The sequence below is a fragment of the Lissotriton vulgaris genome, chromosome 11, assembly GCF_964263255.1.
Source record: "Lissotriton vulgaris chromosome 11, aLisVul1.2, whole genome shotgun sequence".
Classification (NCBI taxonomy): Eukaryota; Metazoa; Chordata; class Amphibia; order Caudata; family Salamandridae; genus Lissotriton; species Lissotriton vulgaris.
In genome coordinates, this window is record NC_141699.1 from 854,273,776 (window position 1) to 854,288,721 (window position 14,946).

Sequence of the window (14,946 nt, forward strand, 5' to 3'; positions counted from 1 at the left end):
AGAATGAATGTTACTTCCCCCAGCTGCGCCGGACTGAGGGATACTGTTTTTCTTTAGTTGTGTTCGGAATCAAGTCTATTGTCTCTAGCACCTCCTCCTCACCTGAGGATGCTGGTTGGGACTCGACTGCCCTGGGCCGCTTTACCTTCGGTGCCTCTTTAAACCTTTCCGGTGTGCGCCGAGCTCGCTTGCCTCGCCCTCTTGGACATCCGCTCTTGCCCCTTCTCTCATTGTCTTTAAGGCCCAATCGATGCCTTTCTCCTTAGTAAACTCCAGCAGCTCCGTTAATGCGAGGTAGTCATCTCTTTTGGCTGTGGCCCCTTTGCCCTTCGTTGGCCGTTTCGGCGGCATTCTGCACTTAAAGATAGAAATGTGTTAGCCCTACTTTTTAATGACACAACACCTTCCGGATTAGCCGCCCATTTGTAACCTGTCGACAAACTTTATTTTCATTACCCTTTGTAGACTCACTGGGCCCACCAATTACGCAGATGCGAAATGCAAGCAAAAATCGTCCTTCCATGGAAATTCACCCGCACTATTTGGTGACTTGCCCTTGATTAATTACTCCTTACTGCCCCTGATGTTCATTTTATAATTGAGTTTCTAGGTGGGCAGCTTGGTTATTTATTTTTTAGTAAGGACGTAGAATTATTGGCTTCAACCAGCTACCGCCCCTACTATCCACCTTTTAATTCATGTACGCGCCTTTAGATTGTGGTCTTAACCTACGCGCTTGCATTGCCTAGGGACGATGATCGTAAACGACGTAATGAGAGAGCATCCGATGCACTCGGTCTGCTTTAATTATTTCGGCCCGACGATCCGCTCTCTCAGGGCAGTATTTACTGTCGAATGCCCGAATGGTTAACACGGGACGTGCGCGCACAACGCGCGCTCCGCTCTTAATATATCCCCTTTTAATCTTCGCGCGCCGATTTTAATTAAACGTATACTTTACCAGCAGGAGAAGCATTCGCAACAATGCGCTTTTGCACTATCAGGAAAACTGAGAGCGTGCTAGGGTCTACATTTAAAACAATCCTGATTCTTCCGAGTGCCCCGCGCGCGCTTCTCAAACCCCACAACCCGCAGCTCATTCCGCAGCTGTGTTCCACCAACTCTCACGCTGGATCCGGACCCAATACAGGCAAGCCCTCCCATGCGTGGACATTTCCCTTCACCCACACATTCGCTCACCTCTAAAGTCCCGCGCTCCATGCTCGTACTCACGCACCGTTCGCAAACACACCTTCAAGCACACAATCACACTGCGAGGCCCACTCACCTGCACCTCAAATCGGATGAATTTCACGCCCCCCGGGCTGCCGCGACTCAGTTCCGCCGGGACTTCTTTATGCGACGTCCGACTCCTGGGAGGTCAAGTGGACAAAGAGGGGGTCATAAAGTGAGGCGCTGGCTTTTCAAGCTTCGCGCTCCCAACTACTTCCGGGTCACTCCGACCCTGTTGGTGACGCGCTTCCTGCTTTCCCTTCGATATCCCTTCCGGGTCGTGCGACCCGGAAGGGATTGCCTACCTATGTGGCCCTTTGACTGCCACTAACGGCGCCTCGCCCCTTATGTGGGGTGGCGCCTAGCATTGGTACTGCTTTAATTTTAGTGGTTAAACACTCTCAGCTAAGAGGTACATTATTTTCTTATGGTTCCATATTACATCAGAGGGGGGAGCTGTTGCTCTTGTGAATGAAGAATTGTTCGGTAGAGGCAATCGTCGTTCCGGTCTATTTGGTCTCTAAAATGTACAGTTTCATTCCACCCTAGTTCATGCGTTACGAAGCATGCACGGTTTGGTAAAAAGAAAAAACTCATTACATTTTAACTCTGTCCGAATGTTCTCGTGTGCTTCCCCTACACGGAAGTAAATCTACCCAATCATCTGTTTAAATCGGGGGCTGTCTCGTTTCACAGCCAAAGTTTTTGGGTTACTGTCTCTAGGGATGAATTTGTTACATGAAGTCACCATCATCAGGCTTAAGGGTAAAAGGTGCCAAGTCAAAGTTTGATATCCTGATGCAAAACATCTCTACTTAGGCAGGGGACCAGTTAGCCATAGCGGTTGCCCTTTAATTAGAAATTAGTACATTGGAATAAGTGAGCTGTATTACAGGCTCTAGAATTTTCTGTGAGACAGCCACAGGTGAGTTTACTAAGAAATAAGTTTTCAAAAATAAAGAATAAAAGTGTTCTTGGATCATGCCGCTGGCTGCCCCTAACATCTGCCGAAAAGAATGCCGTATTATCTCATAAAGGCAGGCTTCTTGACTTTGGCAAACTTCAAATTTTTACCTATAAATCAGAATGTTCTCACTTGTTAGTATTTATTTTTAAGGCTTAATTCAAAGCTCCTAATGAGTACTACCAGTGGTCTCGCTCTGGAAACTGAAACAGTTTGTAATAGTTTGTAATAGTTTTCCCTTTTTCCACACTCTCAAAATGAAGTTGAGTTTGGCGCTAGAAAGAGTTCTGTGGAGGAGGGTATTAATATAAAACAGAGATCATGACTGGCATTAACAGTTCAGCTTCGTACTATAGCCACAGAAACATGTTATCTTTCTATACCCTTAAAAGAAGAAATTGTTAGTAAGGTCTACAAAAAAATAACAGCAATCCAACTCAAATGTGAAACTAGCATTGGCGAAACTAATTTAAGTCTGCATTTAGTGCAAACGCATGGAAACACAGGCAGGCACAAATGCAGTTTTCATGCATTTGCACATCGTGAACCAGCGCATCAACAAACTCGGCACACCTATTGCAAATACAGTTTAAAACCTTGCGGCGGAACAAGTACAATTGTATTGAGTTATTGTTTCTATGCTGCAGCCTTCTTCGATAATGTCGAAACTTACTGCGCATGCCAAAAACAGGCTTGAAAGGAACAGGCATGCCACAAGACCTCGTCTAAAATTGGCGTGTTTCTTTTTCTTTCCTTGAATATTAAAGAGAAAAGATCTGCAGATTGAAAGGAGTATTTGCTTAGACAAACGTTTTTCAGACAAAATGGCAAATAAGTGAATCACCCCAGAGTATGATGGTTCCTCGCGCTAAAAGGAGGCAGCAGGGGGAGGGGCGAGAGGAGGGGGCGTGTGAAAGCGTTTCATTTGCGAGAGCGAGCAGCACCAGGAGCGATAATTGCTACCATATGGTGCAGAGCGCTCCCTGTAAGTGAATCGCCACACGTGCACGTTGCTATTGAAGGCAATGAAACACGTGCACGTTTTTGGCTGAAAAGCCAATGGGATTGCAAAAGGTCTTTTTGCCTATGCGCTGTGTAGGCGAGACCTAAAAATGATGTTTCCGACTGCCCATGGAGAGGGGGGGGGGAGGGGGGAACGCAGGTGGATTCCATCCCACTACGGTGCCGGTTGGACGCTCGTCCGTCCAACATCATAATAGGCCCCTAAGTGTTGGTATATGCAGTGCAGATGCTGGGACACTGGAGTCTTTCATGTTGTCATGCAATTCCTTTTTTACAGTATTATTGTTCGCGGTTCTTTTTTTTTATTGCATTACCATTTGACACCGGTTTCTTCTGCAATATGTAACATTCTATTTGCCTTTTTGTCCTCTGAATGTTTACAAAATCTTCACTCTCTCAGGATAATTCCTTCCTGGACATGGGGAGGATGCAAATATTGGAACTCATTAACCTATCCTTTTATTTCACCTTTTCTCTCTGATGATAGACTTCGTACAAAAAAACGTAGACGTATTTTCATGGCGAAAATTCTACATCTATTTAATTTGTCTTTTTTGTATCTCGCATCCTGGTATGCGGGCTCAAACCATGAAAATAAATATATCCGTACAGACCTGAGGATAGACTTTTGGACTTTGCATGTCTGTGCTCAGATACAACTGCCCATCGTTTGTCAAGTTCAATGACACATTTGGTAGAGAACGTTATAAAATGAAATGACTTTTCGTGCATTTGAATAAATAACCACATAGGATGACAGGCGGTGGCAGGAGAAGTCGATCTCCTGCCTATCAACATCAGACAGACACTGCGCCTGGGATGATCCGTCGGATGTGTGTGTATGACTTTCTGATAGTGACGCTGCCATGGTGGGAAACGCCTCTGGGTAGGACGCACTCCTCAGTCAGTTTCCGACTCTCTGGGTCCCAGCACAACACTGTGGCAATGACCTCGTTTTTCTCGTCCCTCCCACCCGTGATGAAGAGCTTATTGCTGCATGCTGCAATCCCACAGCTGGCCCGCTCGTGGCTGAAATGTGTCACTAAGCACCACGTGTCTTCGATAGGGCTGTATGAGTAGAGAGCCTTCATTGCACCACCTGAAAAGCAACACATGAAGAAAAAAGTCAGGAGCATCCTCCACTACAACCAATGCACACATTCACACTAATGCATTATCGAGCAAGGGATGCACTCGGCAAGGGCGTTCATCAGGTTATGATCAGTTACGTTTATCTTTCTTTGATTTTGAGATCCTTGCTTTAGGCTCTAATAAATCTGTGGCTAACCGACTGCAGCGGGTCCAGAATGCGGCAGCACGTGCCATCTTCGCCCTCCCTAAATTCAGCCATGCCTCTAATCTCCTCCATCGCCTACATTGGCTGACCCTCGAACAGCGTATTTGTTTTAAGGCGCTCTGTATCACGCAAAAGATACTGACAGGAATCGCCCCAGACATTCTAGGCAATTTGTGCACCCTGTACTCTCCATCGCGTGCACTGCGTTCGGCGAATCTGCGTCTTGCACGTATCCCTCGCATACGTAGAACTAGAACTGGCAGCCGCTCCTTTAGACGTCTGGCCCCTGCCCTATGGAATTCTCTCCCTCTGCACATTTGCAGTAACTCTGACCATCAGGCCTTCAGACGTCTTGTGAAGACCTGGCTTTTTTCTCGGGTCTAATCTCTTGGTCTTGTCCCCTGCTTAGTCTTGCTCCAGCACTGGGAGGCCTCTTTGCCGAGGCAGCCATGCGCTTTACAAGTATTTTAATCTAATCTAATCTAATCTTAGATAGGATTAGATTAATTATTTTACTTGAAGCCATTTTCTTTTTCCTATGTTTATTTATGTTGAATGTAGTTTTTCTATTGGGGAGTTCAGTTATGTTTTTTTAGTTCTGTCTGGTTTCCAAATCTTTAGCTATGCTTGGGTTACATTTTGTACATTTATTCTTAGTTTTGAACAGTTTAGTTTAGCCAGATTTAATTTAGCAATGTGAAGATGTGTTTGACAAGATAGAAACGCTTAGGGTGAAATCCCTGCTTTCACAAGACTCAGTCTTATGGAAATTCCTACAACTTCATTTCCTTGTTGAGGTGCACTTCGGAAAGTACTAAAAATACTTTAAAAACACACCTTTTCCCTAAGCGTAAAATCTCTCCATAAGATTTCTTTTAGCTTGTGATCACAGGGAGGCTATTATTGAGTTTGTGAGGTGTGTAATGATGAAAGAGGCAAAAATTGTGTTGGATCTTCAGAGGCTATGTTGTTAAAATTGAGCAGTATAGGGTGTTTCTACAGAACACTTCTTTTCCACCTATTTTTTTATGTTGTACTTTGCTTCCAGCAATGTCTTGGTTAAAACTGCACATATGGGGCCCAATTCACAAAGGCAATATGAGACAAAAGTCCATACTCCTCGTCTTGGGCCGTAATCTCCGCACCCGAGACGGAATCTGCGGATCAGGCCGGATGAAGTGTAATGGGCCGGAACACAATCTTTACAAAAAGGAACATTAGGAACATGAGAGAAATAGTAGACGAGGCCATGATAAATTGGGCAGGGAAAATGGTGTGGACGGACACTACACCACACCCCAGAAAAGTTGCTCCTTTGCATCATGCTACCTGCAGGCTACAATCTGTGCTCCACTCAGTGTTGGCTGAACTGTTTCAGCAAAGTTTGGTTTTACACTAAAGTCAACACTGAGGGAAGTGCAAATTTTGGACTGCATGTACCAAGCAAACTTTTCTGGGATGTGATGCAGTCGGACTACAAACTTCTCCCTTGCCAAACTGTATTTCATGACCTCCTCCACCATTTATCTTATGTTCATAATGTTTCTTTTAGTAAAAATTGTGTTCCAGCCCATTGATTACACTTCATCCAGCCTGAGCCGGGAGCCCGGCCTCAGCCAGAGATTACGGCTTGAGCCGGAGATTCTGGCCCGACTGTAGATGTAAAGATACGACTCGTAATTGACCTAAGTAAATACCAAAAATCATACACTTAAATGTTTGTCTCAGATTGCCTTTGAGAATCGGGTCCATTGTGTATAGGCTAATGAACAGAATAGGGACAGGAAACCGGAACCAATCCAGGGAGCATTTGTGGATGGAGTCCTCACACACAAACGTGTAGCCTTGATAGAGATATTAAAAGTGTATTTGGATTTGGGGTTGTGCTGCTAAGAGAAATGTTCAAAAGAGAAGCACTCCTGTTTTATCTTAATCCTCTAGACTATTTATATTCATAGCTAAACAAAACTTTCATTTAGGCGTGCTACAGTGGTGACACGTTTGCCCTCACGTGCCTGCTAACTGAACCTTCCTACCTCGAGTGTGAACACACCCGACCTCTGTGCACTGTTGCAAGAAAATGTTTTCCAATTATAATTTCAAAGGCACTATATACATGAATTATATACACTTAAATTTTAATTCGGATAGAACGTTCATTAGATAACTCTAATCCAAATGCAGATTTAAACATACACAAAAGACCTTTGTTTACATATTCATTATAATCATGAACAGTGAATAATCAGCAAGTTAATTCATAACAGTTCAAGAATTTAGAATTTTTTTAATCCATTTCACATGTATGCCCGATGCATTTCGAGCCTACGGTGGCTCTTCTTCTGGGGCCTGAAATCCTCCTCGTAGTCCGCTGTTGCCAGCAATAATCTCAACATTAACCTCTTCCCGTCCGTATAAGAACCTTCCTGATCGTAGTTTTGCTCTAAGCTGTATTTCTGATGATTATATCCACCACTTTCCGAAATGTTACGAACGCCTCCAACAGCGAGTTGGAGGCGTTCGTAACATTTCAGAAAGTGGTGGAATAGAGTACAATGTCATACAGTGGAGTGGCATAAAGCTGGACAGCATAGAGTGGAGTGGCGTACAGTGGATTAGCGGATAGTGGAATAGCACACAATGGAGTGGAGTACAGAGCAACAGCATCCAATGGAATAGAGTACAATAGAGTGGCGTACAGAGGAGTGGCATACACTGGAGTAGGGTACAGTGGAGCAACATATAGTGTTGTGGCATACAGCGTAATAGCATACAGTGTAGTGTTGTATACTGGAGTGGCATACAGTAGAATACCATAGAGTGCATTGTCATACAGTATGAGTGGTGCTGAGTGGAATAGCGTATAGTAGAGGAGCATAGAGTGCATAGACTATAGTGTAGTGTGATATATTGGAGTAGCATGCAGTGTGGTAGGGAAGAGTGGAATAGTATACAGCGGAGCACCGTAGACTGGAGTGGCGCCCAATGGAATAGCGTAGTCCTGAGTGACATAGAGTGGAGTGGCTTAATTGGAGTCGACTAGAGTAGAGTAGCATACAGTGAGGTGACATACATTGGGGTGGCGTAGACTGCAATGACGTACAGTAAAGTGGAGTAGCGCATACAACTGGAGCGCTGTCCAATGGAAAACTGTACAATGTAGTGAGGTAAAGCAGAGTGGTGCACCCTGGATTGTACTGGAGAGGCATACAGTGGAATACCAGAGGGTGGAGTGTCATACAGTTGCGTGGTGTAGAGTGAAATAGTATATAGTGGAGTGGTGTAGACTGCAAAGACCTACAGTATAGTGCTAGATACTGGATTAGCGTATAGTGTAGTGGAGAAGAGTGGAATAGTATACAGTGGAGTACCGTGGACTGGAGTGGCATCCAATGGGATAGTGCGAAGTTGAGTGATGTAGAGTGGACGGGTGTAAACTGGAGTAGCATACAGTCCAGTGGCATAGTGTGAAATAGCATACTGAGAACTGTCGTAGAGTGAAATGGTATACAGTGGAATACCAGAGGGTGGAGTGTCATACAGTTGCGTGGTGTAGAGTGGAATAGCATGTAGTGGAGTGGTGTAGACTGCAAAGACCTACAGTATAGTGCTAGATACTGGATTAGCGTACAGTGTAGTGGGGAAGAGTGGAATAGTATACAGTGGAGTACCGTGGACTGGAGTGGCATCCAATGGGATAGTGCAGAGTTGAGTGATGTAGAGTGGACAGGTGTAAACTGGAGTAGCATACAGTCCAGTGGCATAGTGTGAAATAGCATACTGTGAACTGTCGTAGAGTGAAATGGCATACAGTGGAATAGCATAGAGTGAAGAGGCGTACAGTCGAATGGCATAGAGTGGGACAGAGTTTAGTGCAGTATCATACATTGGAGTGGTGTACAGTAGTAGCGTCATCAGTGATGTGATTTGAGATGTCATCAGTGATGTCATCAGTGATGTCACTGACCATGTCATGAATGAATGATGTAATATGTGACATCATCAGCAGTGGATTGCGGGCTCGCGAGTTATAGTTAGTAGAACTAACTATAACAGAGGAATTTCAATGGTTTTGTACGAGTGAAATGTCCAGCTAACTATAACACCCCTGAAACCTATGGTTTTTCAGTGAATTTCTAAGGTTTTTGAAATGCTAATTCCTAACTATAACATGTCTGAAACCTATGTTTTTTTCCGTGAATTTCAAAGTATTTTTAAATGCTAATTCCTAACTATAACATATCTGAAACCTATGGTTCTTTCAGTGAATTTCAAAGGTTTTGTAAATGAAAATTTTTAAATGTATTAATTGTATATTTATTTTTTTCATACTGATTTACTACATCTTTTAAACTATTTATTTTTAGATATTTTACTTTTTAAATTTAATTATAATTACATTATACATTACATAACAAAATATACTTTTCTCAGGATTAATTACTTTAGTTTAAATACTTTGCAAATAGGCAATATACTTTTAAGTACAGTAGTTACAGTTGTTGCAATGGGCAACACAATTTCAAACACAATGCAACATTGAGCTCAATGTGAATTTCTAATTAAATGCAATTAGTTACTTTATGGATTACTTTTTTAACCACAGGACTCGATCCTAGATTCAGTCCTGGGACATCGCCTGTAAACAGTTGAGTAAAAGCGTTTTGGTTACTGTAGTGATTTTTAAGGAATATTCTTGTATTTTAAAAGTTGACAAATTTTTTCACATAGAATCACCAATGTTATCCTATGGGAGAAAATTCACTTAGCAGGTAAGTCGTGTTATCATTACTTTTTCTTACTCAGTGGTGGATCCTGGATCCAGCACTGGTTCATCTCCTGTACACAGTTGAAAGAATGCGTTTAAGTCACACATGCGTTTTTAAGAAATATCTGTAGTTTGTGAAAAGAGACACTTAGAAAATTTTCTGGTGAAAACCAGACAATGGATTCCTATGGAAGGAAATTCAAATTACTGGTAAGTATGGTTAGAATTACTTTTTAGGGTCAGTGCTGGGCTAAAAGATACAGCACTGGGTTCTCTCCTGATAACAGGTGAGTAAATCAGAATTCGTTGTTCGGAGGATTTTATGAGAATATTTTAAACTTCTAAAACTCCACACTTATAAGAATATTTCCAAGTGAAACCAGTCAATGTTAGCCTATGGAAGGAAATTCAAGTTACTGGTAAGTATGGTTAGAATTACTTGTCAAGATCAGTACTGGGCTCAAAGATGCAGCACTGAGGTCTCTCCTGATAGCAGGTGAGTAAATCGGAATTCGTAGTTCGGGTTATTTTAGAGGAATATTTGTAAGTTTCAAAAATTGACACAAACTTTTTCAGCAAAAAGCAGACAATGATATCCTATGGAAGGAAATTCAAGTTACTGGTAAGTACGGTTAGAATTACTTTTCAGGATCAGTACTGGGCTCAAAGATGCAGCACTGAGGTCTCTCTTGATAACAGGTGAGTAAATCAGAATTCGTAGTTCGGCTGATTTTAGACGAATATTTGTAAGTTCCAAAATTCCACACTTAGAAGAATTTCCAAGTGAAACCAGTCAATGTTAGCCTATGGAAGGAAATTCAAGTTACTGGTAAGTACGGTTAGAATTACTTTGCAGGGTCAGTGCTGGGCTAATAGATGCAGCACTGAGTTCTCTCCTGATAACAGGTGAGTAACCGGAATTCGTTGTTCGGAGGATTTTATTTGAATATTTTAAACTTCCAAACTCCACACTTATAAGAGTATTTCCAAATGAAACCAGTCAATATTAGCCTATGGAAGGAAATTCAAGTTACTGGTATGTATGGTTAGAATTACTTGTCAAGATCAGTACTGGGCTCAAAGATGCAGCACTGAGGTCTCTCCTGATAACAGGTGAGTAAATCGGAATTCGTAGTTCAGCTTATTTTAGAGGAATATTTGTAAGTTTCAAAAATTGACACTTAGAAACTTTTTCAGCAAAAAGCTGGAAGGAAATTCATGTTACTGGTAAGTACAGTTAGAATTACTTTTCAGGATCAGTACTGGGCTCAAAGATGCAGCACTGAGGTCTCCCCTGATAACAGGTGAGTAAATTGGAATTCGTAGTTCGGCTGATTTCACTTTGGTCCAGTATATATAAAGCCACTTTCCTACACCATCCCCTCTCTTCAACACTGTGCAAACACACCCCCTAGCGTGTTTTAAGTTGGGGAAATAATTCCCCTTCAATCCTGAGGGTCCTAACTAGCCCACTAGGTACATCCAGCAAGTGCCACAGAGCTGCGTAGCAGAGAGATGTAAAAAGGGGAACAGCCTGCACCTCCTCGCTGCAACGCAGGGCAGTGGTGCTTCCTGGAAGCACCTAGTAGGCTAGTTGGCCCCCATGGTCCCTCATGATTGAAGTGGAATTAATTCCCCAACTTAAAACGCGCCACAGGGCGTGTTTGCACACATCACCTCAGCCCCCGTCCCCTCTCTTCACCACTGTGTAAACGCACCCTGTGGACATTCTAAGTAAGATCCGTGGCGCTTATTGGAGGTATCTAGTCGCACTGGATCCGCGACTCCCGCCATAATGTCCCTGGGTGGGCCTGGGGCAGTTTATGAGTTAATGCGGGGTGACTATGTAGCCCCCCCACGACTGGCACCTCCCCGGGGCAAACATAATTAAATAGGTGCTGGGGCCCGCAGAGCCCCCCACAGCCCCGGGGACCGCTACTCCCCAGGGCAAATTATTTTAAAAAACAGTGCCGGGAAGCCCTATGGCCTCCTCTGCAGCCTCAAGGACACCCTTGCCCGGCGGTCCACCACATCTCAGGGGCTTTAGCATTTGAATATGAGGGGATCTCACGGACCCTCCAGCCCTGGGTACCACCACTTCCTCAGGGCTTTAACATTTTAATTTGGAGGGGGCGGCACGGACCCCCCACGGCGACCATCACCTCCCCAGGGCCAAACTCTTTTTCTAAGAAATTGGAGGGGGCAGTTCTGGGCCCCAGGGACTGCCACCTCCCCAGTGCAGCTCCTACACAAGGAAGGAAATGGGCCACACCCCCCTCCCCTCCTGGAGCCATAGGTGGCCCCGGGGACCTCCACCCACCAGGGTCGGCTCCAGCAACGTCCTGGAGAGTCCAGCCCTGGGACATTGAAGTTTGCTAGTGCATGCCACAGCAAACAAGTGCTCCGGTTTCAGAGAGCGAGAGAGTTTTGCTCTTGCTTGCTGAAAGCAGAGCACTTTGCTTTTTACACACAGGGAGCTGCATTTCAGCAGCTCCCTGTGTGTAAAAATCAATGCTGGCTCCCGCAGGAGGCAGGAGTTGGCCAGGACTCCAGGGGCCTTCAGGATCCCCCCCACGGTTCCCAACGAAGAGGCCTGGTCCCTTGGGATGGGATCCGTGGGGCCAAAAATGCCCTGAGTAGGGGGGCTGTATACCTCCTCCCTTTAAGGATATTTTGTAAAAAAAGAAAAGGCCTTGCCGAGGGTGGGTGGGGTCCTGGGGCCAAATCAGCCCAGGAGGGGGTTTGCGCGCCCCCCTCACCCTTTTAGTTTATTTAAAAAGTGGGTCAGGCCCCGGGATGGGGTCCCCGGGGTTAAAAATGGTCAAGGGAAGGCAGGGTCATGCAGCCCCCTTCCAAGAACATAAAAAGAAAGCCAGCAAATCGCCGGAGGCCCTGCCCTTCTTCTCCACTACTCTGCAAACGACCCTCCTGGCATGCTGCTGGTTGGGGGTTGAAGTCCCCTTGGCTGCTGACGGTCCTTAGGGACCAACCAGACCTCCTATTACCTCCACTAAGCCCCACACAGTGGGATTGCTGACAGGTGGTCAAAGGCCACGCCCTCTTTCTCCATCACTCTGCAAACGTGCCATATGTATGGATATGTGTATGTGTGTGTGTGTGTGTGTTTCTGTGTATATATATATGCATATATATATATATATATATATAGATATATATATATATATGTATTAATGTATATATCATGCTTGAAGCATCAAACGAAGCCATTGAGCTTGCTTCTAATTGATAGAGGCATCAAGCTCACGATCTAATTCGTAATTTTGTCTCAGTCCCACATGTAATTACAATATGTACATCAAATGCACAGCTAATATACAAAGCATTCTGTAAGAAAGCATCAGTTTCACAAACTATGCACCAAATCATTAATGAGTCACAAAAAATGCACCAAACTTCTATAAAAGTGCTTTACTTAAAGGAAGCCATTAAACAGTTTCCGAAAACCTCAATATTCCTGAATCCAAATGCTCAATACATTATCTAATTGCTCAGGTACTAGTCAATTGTTTGGTGTTTGTGAGGCTGGGAATATGTCACCCTGAAAACACACGAGTACCAACGATTAGCTGCAACATGTAGATTTCGATAAAGCCAAACAAAAGGAAGATTCACTGATACTTGTATTTAAGTAGCTTACCCACAACATAGATGTGATTGTGGAAACTGACAGCATTGATGCATTTGGCCTCAACGGGCATAGGGGCCCGCACTGTCCATTTGTTGACAGAGGGATCATAGCACTGCGTCTTGTCAGTGGCCAGCTTTCCATTGGGTCCTCCTCCGATCACATACAGTTTCTTCTCAAAGCTGGCAGCAGCGAAAGAACTAACGTTGAATGCGAGAGGTGCTGCCTGGAGAATAAGGAACACTTTTAAGAAACACATACAAATGAGGCTCCATTGGCATGAACAGCAAACAAGGACATGTTTGTGAGGATTAACCTTCTGTAGTTATGTGGCATAATTTGACTGTGGCCATTTGTTTCCAAGGAGATCACATTTCCTTGGTGATCTACTGACACCTGAGTCTCTCGATCACAAAAGTCCTGAAACATGATGGTGGCTGTTTCGGTGAACGGGCATGGCTGGGGCCTATGTTTTAGCAAAGTTCAAATTCAAATTCAAAAACGGCTTTATTCGATTTAGTAATTCAAAATCATGAAAGCACACATGTTAAAAACAGTTATTACAAGAATGATACATATAATAAAACATTTCCAGATCGAGGAGATTAATTTTACCATTAAAAAGTTCTGTATTTCTCATCAAGTAATTTATGATCAACTCATTGTGTTACGAAACTTTACTACAAGTTTCAAAAAACAGTTCAGTGCATGGATAACATGGTCTTCTTCCAGCCGTTGCAGTTTGAGAAAGGCTAGCATACAGGTTCGGATCCCCCATGTCCTAAGGATACGTAGTAAGTACGCCCTGCTGGTGCCTGATAAAATTTGCAAAATAGCACACAACGGATGTTTGATTGATGCGGATTATCGTCGCAAGGGCATACGAGTTTTGACATGGACCAGTTATTACAGTGGGGAAATGTGACCAGTCGAAAGAAAATACCTAACCTAAAGCGAGTAAGCAACATACGGGCATAGGGGCTACTCACTAATGTTAGATATTTTTGTAACCCTTCATGGGAGGTAATTTGCTGATACCTAATGGTGGTATGTTTTTCTTTTTCTACATTCCACCTAGATAACACAAGGTGGTCCAGGGCCATCTTTTTGAGCAAACTTCTTGATACCTTCTCCATGGTGCTCGGCTTTACAAAAAATTCCGGATGGCCTATCTCATTGAACATGTTTCTCACATAATGTAACCATTTGATTTTAGGAGCCCCGTCTAGCAGAAGGCAGTCAGTTATTAAGTCCCTGTTTAGTGAAATTTCTGGGGTAACACAGACCTTGTGCCAAAGGAGTATCGGAGAGATCCTTATGGAATCTATTATGTGGGAGAGGCCTGCTTCTATATGCAACATGTACGAGGATATAGTTTTGGGTACCCACAGTAAGTAGGCAAGAAACTGGTTTTCGCAGCTTTGTATCACCTGTGTGTATTCGGTGCCCCATAGACCAGCACCATAGGTAGCAGTTGAAATGCACTTAGCTTTGTAAATGTAAATTAAGTCTTTAGCTGGCTTCCCCCCCAGTTTGGTAGAAAAGTTTCTCAGGGCGCCTATAGAGCGCAGAAATGCAAGTTTCCTGGCGTTAACTGCTGTTTTCCAAGAGCTCTGCCTGTCGAAATTCACCCCTAAGTAAGAGAATGTGTCTGTAATTTCAATTCTCTTATCTTCGAGGAAAATTGGGCAGGGGGCCCTTTTTCTACTATTCCCACAAACCATTGTAAAAGTTTTAGATATATTTATTCTTAATCCAAGGAGCTACATATAGGTGTTAAATTTGTCTACACTCCTCTGTAACCCAAGTCTAGTCCGTGACATTAATGCTGCGTCATCGGCATATAATAGTAGTGGGATAGGAGTCCCTTTAATAGTGGGGTAATCGTGCTGAAAGTCCCTAAGGTATTGTCCAATTGATTTAATATATAAGGTGAATAACAGGGGTGCCAGAATGCACCCCTGCCTAACACCTCTTTCTATGGGAAATTTGTCTGAACACTCCCCCCTAGGACC

The 14,946-nt window shown here is 43.8% G+C and overlaps 1 protein-coding gene across 1 annotated transcript in view; it reads right to left on the reverse strand.

The window, feature by feature from the left end:
• Positions 1–3,507: 3,507 nt before the first annotated feature.
• Positions 3,508–14,946, reverse strand: part of KLHL6 (kelch like family member 6) — a 732,992-nt gene continuing 721,553 nt past the window's right edge. The window contains exons 6-7 of the mRNA XM_086943989.1: positions 12,944–13,157; positions 3,508–4,319 (exon numbers count right to left, since the gene is read on the reverse strand). Coding sequence (XP_086800115.1) covers positions 4,018–4,319; positions 12,944–13,157 — 516 coding nt within the window. The 3' untranslated portion in view covers positions 3,508–4,017. The remainder of the gene's footprint in view (positions 4,320–12,943; positions 13,158–14,946) is intronic.